Genomic DNA, 12,429 nt, shown 5'->3' with positions numbered 1-12,429 from the left:
TATAGGCAAGTTTTTATATGGGTACTATATCGACACAAATATTTATAATACGTAACATAATACAACATAATATAGATTGGGATGCTGCTGTAGTACTATACAATGAACTCGTAGTACCACTCCAGCATCAGTTCGCCCAGCAATATAAATGGGTACACCATGGTTGGTCAAACAGCAGACAACTTAACTCAAGGTCTCACACGTCTAATTATGAAAAAAACATCAATCATGGATACACCACTTTTAAAAAATAAAGTTATCCATAAATTCGAGATTTGGGGGGGAAATAATAGCACTGAAACGCAGCGTAGAATGTCATTCTGACTCACCATGTATAGGGGCCGTCCATAAATGACGTCACGCACCTGGGGGGGGGGGTCAGACATTTGTGACGTGACGAGGGGGGGGGGTGAGAAATGTGACGTCACATCAAAATGCGCAACTTTAAATAAATATATAATTGTTATAACAACACTAATTGTTATAACAACACTCCTACAACATCAGAGTGAAGCGCCGCATTAAATACGCACTACAAAGACAATAGTTTAAAGCGATTTGAAGCGTGTTTTAATTTCAAAATGGAAATATGGTTTGGGGGGGGAGGGGCAGAGCTTTGTGACGTCATATTTTAGGGGGGTCTGACTTTTTGTGACGTCGTGTGTCGAGAGGGGGGGGGGTAAAAAATCGTCCAAAATCGTGTGACGTCATTTATGGACGGCCCCATAACAGGTTTTAGATCTTAAATTTTGATTTAAAGCTTTCGTGACTGTAGTTATTCATATTCTTAGCTCTTTCGGTAAAGTCACGTTGAAGGGAAACAATAAAATAATAAAATATATAAAACAATAAAAAATAAAAATATATTTTATTGTTTCCCTTCAACGTGACTTTACCGAAAGAGCTAAGAATAGGTTTGAGATCCTCTTTTTGAGGTGGCTGTCCTAGAAAATCGAATTATTCCCGGACACATTAAAGTCCCGTGTTTTGTCAGTTGCACAATAATAATACTGCAGCGCACAAGAGTACGCATTCAAATATCGTTCTCGCTCCCTCTCCCAGTACACTATTGTGAGACATTCCTCTTCCCATGACAGGCCCTGCTTTTTGTTGTTGTTGTAGTTAACATTTAAAGGTGGGAAAACTCTCAGTGGCAGGCCTCATGCGTGTGGCCCCTTGAAGTGACTTCGCGTGGACGTTCAACTCCCCACCACGCACGCACCCGATGTGTGTGTTGTTGTTTTTTAAAACAACGGGGTGGCGGTGGTTCGCGTGTTGTAACAAACGAAAAAGTTGCATTGCACCGCCAACGTCATGCAGCAGGGGGCGCGTCGCCACCGTCCCCACGGACTTACGTGTGCCCGGCAACATCAGAAGCCCATATCCGCGTTGCGTTGTCGTCTTCTGTGGGAGGGAGGGAGGGAACCCAATGTCGACACCCAATGCATAAGAGGCGGAGCGGCCCGCGTTGCGATCCCACGACGTTCCGTGGGGGGTGTTGGTGGTGGTGGTGGGAAGTGTTGGTTCACGGTGGCGTTCGCAGTCCGCACGTTACAGTCCGCACGCTCTTCGTACGCAAGCACCCAGGATATCTGGCGGCAGACAGACGGGCAGACACGACGAGGAGGGAGGAGGAGGAGGTGGTGGTGGTGGTGACAGGCCTTGCGCTGTGGTCTCCCGTGTTCGAATTGCCCAGGATGGGGTTGGTTGGGTGGGTGAGGAGCTAGTGCGGAGAGGACGAGGAGGGTGGAGGAGGACGAGGAGAGTGGTGGCGCGGTGGTGGTGGGGGGGTAGAAGAGGTGAAAGGGGGGGGGGGGCCCGTTCCGTGCAACTCGCAGGAGTGCGCGTTGAGCAGGCGGCGTGGAGCAAGCGGGTTCGGGGAGAGCTGGTGGCTCTGGTCTCTGTCGTGCCGAGGACTGCGCGAAGGGAGACGGGCACACACACACACACGTCCTGCCTGGCGTCTGCGTCCTGAGATCTCGACGAGGTGAGTCGGGGGTTGTTGCGAGTGGAGGAGGATCATTTAGCCAGGGCCGCTGTAATGAATGACCTCCCGCATTGACGGACCGACAACGCACACGGCAAACTCGTTGAGCTTCACGGGCTCTGTTGAGCAGAGGGCAGTGGCGTTTGGTGTTGAACCATCGCCGTTTCGTGTGTGACCAGGACACATTGATTTAGGCGGGCTGGTTGGTGATGCTGCTGCTGCTGTTGCTGCGTTGGCAGTGGTGCATGGCGTTTCGGGCAATGGCCCTTATTCAGGGTGCATAGATGTAGTAATGCGTACTGCTCACTGAGCTGTGAAGCCAGTGAGTGATTCGCGTCCCCGGGCAAATGTCAGTGGCGAGTGATATCAAATCCGGTCCTGCGTCTAAAATTCACCAATCCGCACCTACCAGTGCGGTGAAGTATGGTCAAACAAGGCACGTGATTGACAAGGTGTGTCGTCGTGGTGAGCCGTCACCTCGAAGGTCTGTTGCCAAAAGGGCTCTGAAATGTGTCACTGTTTTATACATTGTTGGGGGCCACTGCTGTATCGATCAGCATCCCTCTGTGTATGGCATACACACAGGGTACTGTTTGTGCACTTAAACATGTGTTTGCAAGAGGTCCCAGTACATGTTGAAATATTTACTGATGGGTTTTTTGTTGTTTGGCCAGCGAAAGATGAGGCCACACAAATGGCTGTTGCTGGCCCATTTAGGAGCCCTATGCAGAAATAATGTTTTGGCCCATGCTCGTTTTTTTTACTTACAAAAAAACTCCTCGTGGAGATGGCTGCAGAAAAATAGGCAAGAGATGGAGATGTTGATGGGTGAGAGAGAAATGTGGACAAAAGATAAAGAAGTGTAATTCTAGGTGGGAAGAGCGATTCCGATGTTAGTGAAATGTAGAATGCATGTATGTTGAACTTCGACGTAGCCACACGTGCTCGTCATAGGTGCGAGAGATTAATTCAATGATCGTGTTAAATGGCTTTTTATGCTTGTGAGGATCTGAATTCGAGTTTAACACGTAGGCTTTCGCGACCAATATTATTCATAATCAAGGTTTTTGGGTTAGATCGCGTTATTTATAAATGTGTCGTGACCCTCCACCACCCGACACGGCCAATCAGCAAAAAAGTGTCACGTTGACAAAAGACAATTAGTTCATTACTTTAGCCCACCGGTGTGTTGAAGAGTGAACCCATAAGATTTACAGTTTGAATACGACGTTTCGCTGGTAATTACATCCAGCATCATCGGGCAATTCGCCAGGCGTACACAGCACAAAGACAGAATTCTGGCAAATTGCCCGATGTTGCTGGATGTAATTACCAGCGAAACGTCGTATTCAATCTGAATTCGAGCCACTGATGCAATCATATTTTATCATGATTTCGGGTCCCTCTTGAGCTACTTGGAGCACTACGCTTTTGTTTACTTTGCTTGTGCCTAGCGATACCACAAAGACCCACACACGGCTGTCAGAGCCTGTCCGATTCCTTCGTACTAGAATGTATTGGATATTAGTCCTGCTTAAAAAGTGAATTTGATCTTGGTTTTGTATTGTTGCATTAGATAGGCTTGCCTCCGTGTTTCCATGTGAGTTGCATTCGCATACAAATGTTTTTTGCATGAGGAAATTACTTAATCACGTGCGTGCATTTTTTTTAAATCGGATTGCATTATTTATCCTTTTATACAGTGCAGAATGAATGCCAGTTAATTAACACTGTTATGAGAATAGGGTTTTTCCTTTTTTCTGGCAACAAAACAGGTTTTAAGATGTTAAAACACCAAACTGAAACCTTTTACAAGGAATCATGTCTGCATTAACCACAATACTTGTGGTCAGAATGCAAACCAAAAACACTCTGATAATATATGCTTAAGATTATGCTTAAGATGATCATATTTTGGTACTGGCAAAGGAGGTCCCATGATGTAGCTGCTCACCCCGAGCTCTCATTACTCTGATAGTGCATTGTCTTTGTGCTGTGTGACGCCTTTTGGTGTCCTCTGGTCGAACACCGTTTGAGACGAGGCTCAAAAGAAAGCTGTCTCTGGTGTGGACCAATCCGTTTCAAAGACATTGCATATATTATAAGAGGTTTTTTTGCATTCTGACCACAAGTATTGTGGTTAATGCAGATATGATTCTTTGTAATAAGATTTCAGTTTTGTTGCCATAAAAAAAGGTAAAAACCTATACTTCGCTTAACACCTGTTTTGTTGCTAGAAAAAAGGGGAAATTCTATTCTCATATTTTGGTACTGGCAAAGGAGGTCCCATAATGTAACACTGTGATGATAATAAATTTTGACCAATTGGACTTTTTATATATATAAAAAAAATACTTGACATACCCCCCCCCCCCCCTTCAAGTCTGGAATTTGAGATAATCCTTTTTGTAAAGGTGGTTCAGACTGGATGCACATTACTTACCATAGCATCACTTACATTCACAGATTAAATAAAAGGGCACTGACCCAGGTGACAAAGGGCACCCGTTATTCTGCATCGCCTTCAAAAAATACAAGAGCCCAAGCTTGGAGAAGTGGGCTTTGCGTTCAGGAGGGTTATTATTTGAGCCGTTGTAGAGAGATTCATTGCGATGCTCTTGTTCTGGTGTTTGATGTTAGAGCTGTGACTTTGAAGCCAGAAGAAGCGATGTACAGAGCCTCGGCACTCAGCCTGTACCGGGCGTGGGAGAGCTTCAATGAGGCACGATCTGCTGACGATGCCGAGGTGAGGCTGGGGGTGTCTCGGGGTCACTTTCAGGTTCCCACTGAAAGAGAGGTTTTACTCCAGATGAAAAAAAGCAATACTGCTTCCATGTTTGCCGACTGTGGGTGGATTTATGTACAATTGCAATTGTAGTGCAAGCCACAAATGGGTGTGAATATTATTATTTAATTCAATGCGTATAACATATTTAAACTTTGTGACATTTTAGGGGGCTCATCAGCAAGAAGAAAGTGCTGATTAGTTTAATTGAAGGCTCTTTATTTATCTCAATATCTTCTTAAACTGTTAAATTTGCTGAAACGTTGGGCCTGTAATATCGCTATCAACATGGCATAATTTTAATGTATTCGTTTACCAGCATAATTAGTGAGTACTGGTCAGAACCGAATCAATTTTAAGTTCTACGATGTTCATGTGTCTATAATTATGAGGCTACGCATGCCTTCAAGCACCGACTCGGACCACAGAACACCCAGTTTTGGCAGCAGTTTGGGCAGCAGTTTGGGCAGCAGACTGAAGCAATGCAAATTAAGATGTTTATACCTGAGCCTTGATAATGACTTTCTTTTTTGTATTCATTTATTAATGTATGTTGAACGTCTTTCCACCGTAGGTAGCCAACCGTGATAATCGAAAGGTAAAAGTGTTTTTTTATGCTGATGGTCTCTTACATAGGTTATCTGACTACTGCCGCTGGACAGCCGTTTTTGTCTTTATCGAGTCTGCTGGATTATGGTGTAATGTGGTATAATATCACTGCTGTTTACACGCGAGAAGTAATTATTTTACTAAAGGATTCTTACAGACACGTGCACGTGTGTTTCTTTCAAACACCCTACATTCTCAACTGGTAAACACTTCCTTCAGGAAATTGGGTAATGCATGGCTACTTGTGATAAAAAAGATCAACATTGCAATATCTTACAACAATTTAAATTTCAAAAAGCGATCAAACTTTGCACCAGTGACTGTCTTTGTGTGGCACTTTTTGGGAATCGAGATGGCTAAAATCTGCTCATTTTTGAACACATGACTGAAATGGCTGACGGTTTCCACCTTGTTCTCAGCTCACACCTTATGTATGTATGTATCAATCTATTTACAGACATATTTGGAGTAACCAGAATTATCCTTTGATCTGGTAAAAGTAAACATGGCCGTTTTAATCAAAGCACCTGTGGTTTTTTTTAAAGCACAGGAGGGGAAATACATAAAAAGGCACTGCTGTACTTTCATCTTCCACAGATCAGGCAGTGTGAACGTCGAACGAACATGCCACATAGATCTTGAATCATTTCAAGCTAATTTGGACATCGAAAGTGCTGGTTCACACATCGTTATCAATTCCATGTGCCCTCGGTGCTTGCGAACAAATGCCCGCGAATGATGGTAGCTGCTTTTTCTTGGCTAACAAAGCAACCTGGGTTTAAGAATTTACTCCCCACATCAGATATTTAATGAATGGTCAAGATTCAGGGTAGTGATTCGATGAATGTATTTATTTATTTCATGGTTAATGTACTGGCCTTCAGTGGCTGTAGGGGTCACGTGAACCCCATTTAATTCCAATGCATACACATTTTTGAAATAAAACAACCCATCGATTCTTAAACGTGCAATTCTCCGCATGCGTCGTGAGCTTAAGTTTCAATCGTAAAATAAACGATGCACCATTTTCACCTCTGTTGGATATGGATCTACTTGAATGCATGCTTTTTTTTGTACAAAAGACACATTTCCCATTTTACTGTACTCCCCAATCAAATTAACACATGGCAATGGTGTTATTATGTTGATGCGGATTATTTTTAAATAATTTTCTGGTTTTGTGAAATCACAATGAATCGGGAGTAGATGATCACTAATGTATTCCCCTGATGGGTGTTATTTCAAGTGACTTTGCATAGGAAACGTGTAGTCACACTGCAAACCGGGCACATTGTCCTGCACTTTTAAAAGCATTTACTGCCAAACGGACATATTTGGCTAAATATGATATTTGATGCAATTATCATTTGTTTAATGTGACTGAACAAAATAATAATCGAATATAATTAGAACTTATGAACTCGAAATTTTACTTACATATTTCTTAAATTGATCAATGCTTTTAAAGCATTGCTTTACTTGAGCAGTTAGTCGATCGACAGGTTGTGTGCGGTTGGGGTAATGCGTGGGTGCTGCCACCTCTTCCAGAAACACCTGGCGAGCGTGAACGAGTGGGCCAAAAACCCTCTACAGGGCTCTTGAGTTACTTGGTCGAGCGAAGGCCCATCATCCAACAGTGACGCGAGCAAGCAATTTCAGGGCTGCACCTTTACTTGAGCGTGGTTGATCTCCGACTGCTTTTATGGGTGACTACAATCCTTGAAACAGGTGCTGTATGCTACTGTGGGGCTAAATTGTCAGCAGTGCAACTAAGGGAATTGTATTGTACTTTGCTCCTTCGTCTGTCCTCCCCGCCTTGCATGTGTGTATGCTGAACTTATTTCGCATCGTGCGTAGCCAACCGTGCTAATCGGAGGTACGGGGGAAGGACCACAAACTAAACGCACACAAAAGCAGTTCTACAGAAATTAGTTTTCAATGTAGGTGATTTAAAAGTGCGTTGCTCCAGTGACTTCCTAACATCGGAAGGAAGAGGAAGCCATTATGCAAGCACTGGCTTTTTATTCCCCTTGTACTTCCAGAAAATGTTTGGCTGCACGATAATTTTCAATGCATTTCAATGGTAATTGCACTGCCTGAAGAAAGATGCGTGCATCATTACCCTGGAGGATTTTGCGGTGGCAGAATGTGACACCTTTACGTGAAACACGGGCTTGGCTACATTTAATACCAGCTGTCCTGATTATCATTCGCCATTGACATTCTGTTCCCATAACAATGGGCGCTTATCCCGTATGCCATTGAATAAATAGTGACGGGAAATGCAGATCTGTGTGACATTATGCACAACAGCTAGGGCGAATAACAATAAAAGTCTGGGTGCTGTTCTGAAAGCCGGACTGATTGAGTGGAAAGCCTTTCGAGTGTTGGAGGATGTCCAGCTTTCTGAATGATTATACAATTGAGAAATTATGTGTATGTCATTAACATCAAATACGTTTAACAGACAACTACCTCCCAAAGATATTACACTTTATATTTACAATTTAATAACAAAGAACCCCACTGTGCAGTTCAACCCCATCGCCTTGAAATAGAGGGTTGAAGCCTGACGTTCACTGGATGTGGAAGGCTGAATATATTTTCTTATGAGCATGGCAGACTTATTTTGGTTATTAATGAATTAAAGGTAAATTAAATGTAAAGAAAACGAGAGAGCACGTGGTTTCCAAAGGAAATGATTTCTGAACTCCGTACAACAGACCGTATCTATATGGCTTTACAATTGCTCATGCACATACGCACCAAGTTTAATTAGCGGGCTAACAATGGTCCAGTCAGATGTGCTGTATGTTGAACTTCTTTTGCACCGTACGCAGCCAACCGTGCTAACCGGAGGCGTGGATTTATTTTCATTTATTTCAGGAAGCCAAGTGGATTAACCTGATTTTTGTCTTACTCGAGTTCTGCTAACAGATGTTTTGCTATACATCACGTTTATTTGTGCATCTGTTTATATTTTTTGCATTGTAGAGTATTTACTGTATACATTACAGCATGCCATTTCATGACTATGCTCCGCTATATGTGTGGCATGTTAATAATGAAGCATTAATTTTGGGATTCAGGACGTATTTAAAGAGAAATCTGGCGGTGGCGCTAGGGACGCAAATCGTTTATTTTTGTGAATCACGTGCCATGGGACGCGTCTCCTCCACAAAGCCTCCCAACCGGTGACAACACTTTGTTCGGAAGCTGCAGCTTGCGATCACGAGATCTGGTGAGGGTTGTTCAGAGCGTGGAATTTCAACTTCGAAGGCAAACACCCGGGGAATAGAAAGCCACAGGCCATATACATGGGGCACAAATACATTACCGTCTTCAAAAACCGCATGCCTTCTTCACATCAGTATCGTGACTGTGGCTGACAGTATTAAGGACTGCTCATACATTTTAAAGTACTGTACACTACATCAGTATGATATTTACAAGTAATTAAAGGTATACCTAAAATACATTCCGCTATTAATTGTAATTTATATCCGCTGTGTAATGGTAGTTGTTTGATCATACTTGACCACGCTGGTTCATGCGAGAGGGTGAAGGGGGTTGGAGGTTCCATTTAGGACTGATTCATCATTCACCATCGCTGGGATTTGAACTCGGGTGGGCAAGTTTATAGTACAGTAAGCTAACCGATGTGCCACTTCTAATACTTGGCTAATATATTTTTAAAGTTTTAACTTGTATTTTATGGGTGCACCAATTATGAAAGGGTGGCATTAACTTTTTACTACATCATGGGACCTCCTTTGCCAGTACCAAAATATAAGAATACATTTTTTCCCCTTTTTTCTGGCAACAAAACTGAAACCCAAGGAATCATGTCTGCATTAACCAGAATACTTGTGGTCAAAATGCAAAAAAAACACTGATAATATATGCATTGTCCTTGAAACTGATTGGTCCACACCAGACAGCTTTTTTTGAACCTATTATAACTTTTGACTACTTTTGTAGAATAATTGTGCATTGCATGATGAGGCATTGATTTTTCCAAACCTACTCCTAATAGTTGTAGTTCAGTGCAGTTTTAGAGAATGCTTTTTTTTTCTCAGCAGTGATTTATAATTATTGTTTCCACTTCTCTCCTCGCCAGTTTCCTCCAACACTTTTATCCAAACCAGCTTGACCATTGCTAACAAACTGTGTAATGAATGCCTTGTCAGCAATGCGGATTGTCTGTGTTCGTCCTGTAATCCAAACGGGCGATTGACTTTGCGAGTGTCGTTTTACTTCAAATACCGCGTACTTAATTTTGCATCATGGAAACATCTTCAGGCGTATGGATTTGCCCCCATTTGCAATAGGTTCACCCCTCCATTACAAAATGGCGAGCAATGCGTGTGGCCTCGTCCCTGTCTCTAAAGCGGCAGTCTGCTTGGGTGATGAGCAGAGTCCTCCACAGGGTACACGGCGAATCAGGGCAACTGCCCCGGGCCCCGTGCTTTGGGGGCCACCCGTGCTTCGACGTCACGATGTCAGACGGAGTATAATACTTGCGGTTTAGTTTGAAGTTGTCGGGAGGCCCACACAGTCGCATTTTCCCCAGGCCCCCTCCTCCCCCCCCCCATGGACGGGCCTGGTGATGAGTATTAGTGTACGACGTGACCTAAGATGAATTAATACGGGAGCACAGCTCCTCCGTTCACTACCGCATCTGCGATTCGTATTCTGTGCGTGCAGGTTTAAATCTGTCTCGGTATTAGACCCTGGATGCTTTGCTCATGTCATTGTGATGGGCCAGTGACCTGGCTTGTCAGTTCCCTTGTTATATTCATTGGCTTCGTTCTTTTTTTTAAACAACCCTGGAGATTTACCAGTGCTGCTGCATTCGTATCAATCATTCTCTCAGTACTTAACGTGACAACAACCCACTGCTGTATAATGTATAACTTTTAGCCTCGATGCAATAACTACAGCAGTAGAGCGTACTTGAACACGTCCAATACAAATCTTTGTTGTGTAGCATGTGAGACCAGAAAGACTTACTGTTTTTAAATGATCTTTGCCTCATCGGTCCAGTTGTAAATGTCCATATTGTATGGACGCTAGATCTTTTATAAAATAATTTCTCAGTCATGTGATTGTGGGCAGTTTTGGGCACACCAGCTGGGGACAAATAGGTGCATTGTTAGTTTTTTTTTACATTTGCAGAAGGTTTTTTCAACAGCTATGGTCAACGTCAAGTTGAACAACACACCACATGCGTGCACAATGTAACGACGACACCAGTTCAATTGTCAAAGTGATTTCCTCCTCACCATAAGCATTGAGGCATTGGTGCTCATCTCCTGTTATCCATAGCACAACCTCCGGTGATGTACCCGCAACGTGGTACTGTACATATTTTATCGACCCTGGAGGGATGATTGGCTGAGTCAACCACCCCCCAACCCAGACCAGGGTGTTTGTGTGTGCTGTAATTATGAAAAGGTTGACATTTACTGTATGCAGATGCTTACTGGGTATATTTAGGGGGGAGTGAAATGTACTTTTGTGCTAATGTACATGCCAGGTAAGGTATCAAATCAAACTTTACTTATATAGCACAATTCGTGCTTAAAATGCATTACAAAATGCTTTACAAGACACATTAAAAGTGACTGACACAATTTAAACAACAGTAAGCCTGAGAATAGGTTTTCCATTTTTTTCTGGCAACAAAACAGCTGTGTTAAGATGTTTAAAAAACCAAACTGAAACCTTTTACAAGGAATCATGTCTGCATTACCCACAATACTTGTGGTCAGAATGCAAACAAAAAACGTACTCTAATATATGCTTAATCCATTAAAAAAATACGTAACATAGTGAATTGAAAGTATAATAAAAAAACATAATAAGCACACAATCATAATAAAAAACATAATAAGCACACAATCAGGGCATCCTAATTAAAAGCCAATTTTGAAAAAAAGGTACGTTTTTAAGATGTCGTTTAAAAACATTCACCGATTCCAGTGGCCCTCACATCCTCTGTCAGGCCGTTCCAAAGACGAGGACCACAGAAGAAGCTAAAGGCTGCCCCACCCATCAGTTTTCGTCCTGGCCTTTGACACAACCAAGACATCAGCGCCGGAGGGCCTGAGGGATCTACTGGGTTCATACCTTAACAGCATGTCAGACATGTATTCAGGTGCCGGTGCATTTAGTTACTTAAAAGCCCAATACAATAATCTTGAAATTAATTATAAAACTGACAGGCAGCCAGTGTAAGAGACTTTAAAACAGGTGTGAGGTACAAAAGCTTATTTGAATTGCTAAAATTAGGAGTGACATATACACAAGGTGGGGGGATACAATTTACAATGGGGATCAATGGCTTACCTTTATGGAATGCAAAATCATAATAATGCGAACATAATCCAGATGATCTGTTTGAGTCTTTTCATATTTTTTTTTTAAGATTACAGCCTCTGAAGGATTTAGCCAATGTATCAAGTGTGTGCCAAATCATGCACGTGTATCTGAACTGCAAATGCCCCTGGACACCAAGTCTGATGGAGATATTTTAGGATATTTAGTCACTTTGTGTGGATCAATGGTTTTTGAGAAGTCTTAATATATATCTGTGCACTTGTGTGAATGTGGTGCTCCCGTGCAGTTAGTTTCACATGTAATTCTAAGATATGCACGTACTGTTTAAAAATTAAGCTGGGTTAAGGTTAGGGATTTAATCGGCCAAAAATGTTAATTGACAGGTCTGTTGTGCTCGATTCCTCTAAAGTCTAAACCCTTTACAAAATCAATCTGCCATGTGATGTGGCCCACGATGCGGATGACCTCATCAAGCCCCGCCCATCACCTCCCATCCAGTGGCACTCGTGGGAATGAAGGCGAGAGTTTTTTTTCTCCCCAACTTTTTTTGCCCTATGTTATCCGATTTAATCGAGTAATGAGTAGAGTAACTGATTGCTAAAATTATCGGATAGCCCGGCTCTTATAAAATATTAGTTTGTGAAGTCCATTCCACTTTGTAAAGTGTTACTCTGTCAAGACCCAGAGGAAATCGCAGCCAATGCCG

General features: G+C 42.7%; 1 protein-coding gene across 3 annotated transcripts in view; it reads left to right on the top strand.

Annotated features, from left to right (window-relative positions):
• The first annotated feature begins 1,756 nt into the window (after nucleotides 1-1,756).
• LYST (lysosomal trafficking regulator) overlaps nucleotides 1,757-12,429 on the top strand; it is a 146,699-nt gene continuing 136,026 nt past the window's right edge. For all 3 annotated transcript variants that reach the window (XM_032948367.2, XM_032948366.2, XM_076063906.1), the window contains exons 1-2: nucleotides 1,757-1,987; nucleotides 4,628-4,733. In XM_032948367.2, coding sequence (XP_032804258.2) covers nucleotides 4,656-4,733 — 78 coding nt within the window. In that variant the 5' untranslated portion in view covers nucleotides 1,757-1,987; nucleotides 4,628-4,655. The remainder of the gene's footprint in view (nucleotides 1,988-4,627; nucleotides 4,734-12,429) is intronic.

The sequence above is a fragment of the Petromyzon marinus genome, chromosome 6, assembly GCF_048934315.1.
Source record: "Petromyzon marinus isolate PM22_M1 ecotype Great Lakes invasive population chromosome 6, UKy_Petmar_22M1.pri1.0, whole genome shotgun sequence".
In the NCBI taxonomy this organism is placed as follows: domain Eukaryota; kingdom Metazoa; phylum Chordata; class Hyperoartia; order Petromyzontiformes; family Petromyzontidae; genus Petromyzon; species Petromyzon marinus.
Note: the sequence above shows the minus strand (reverse complement) of the source record. Positions and strands in the feature narration are given on the sequence as shown.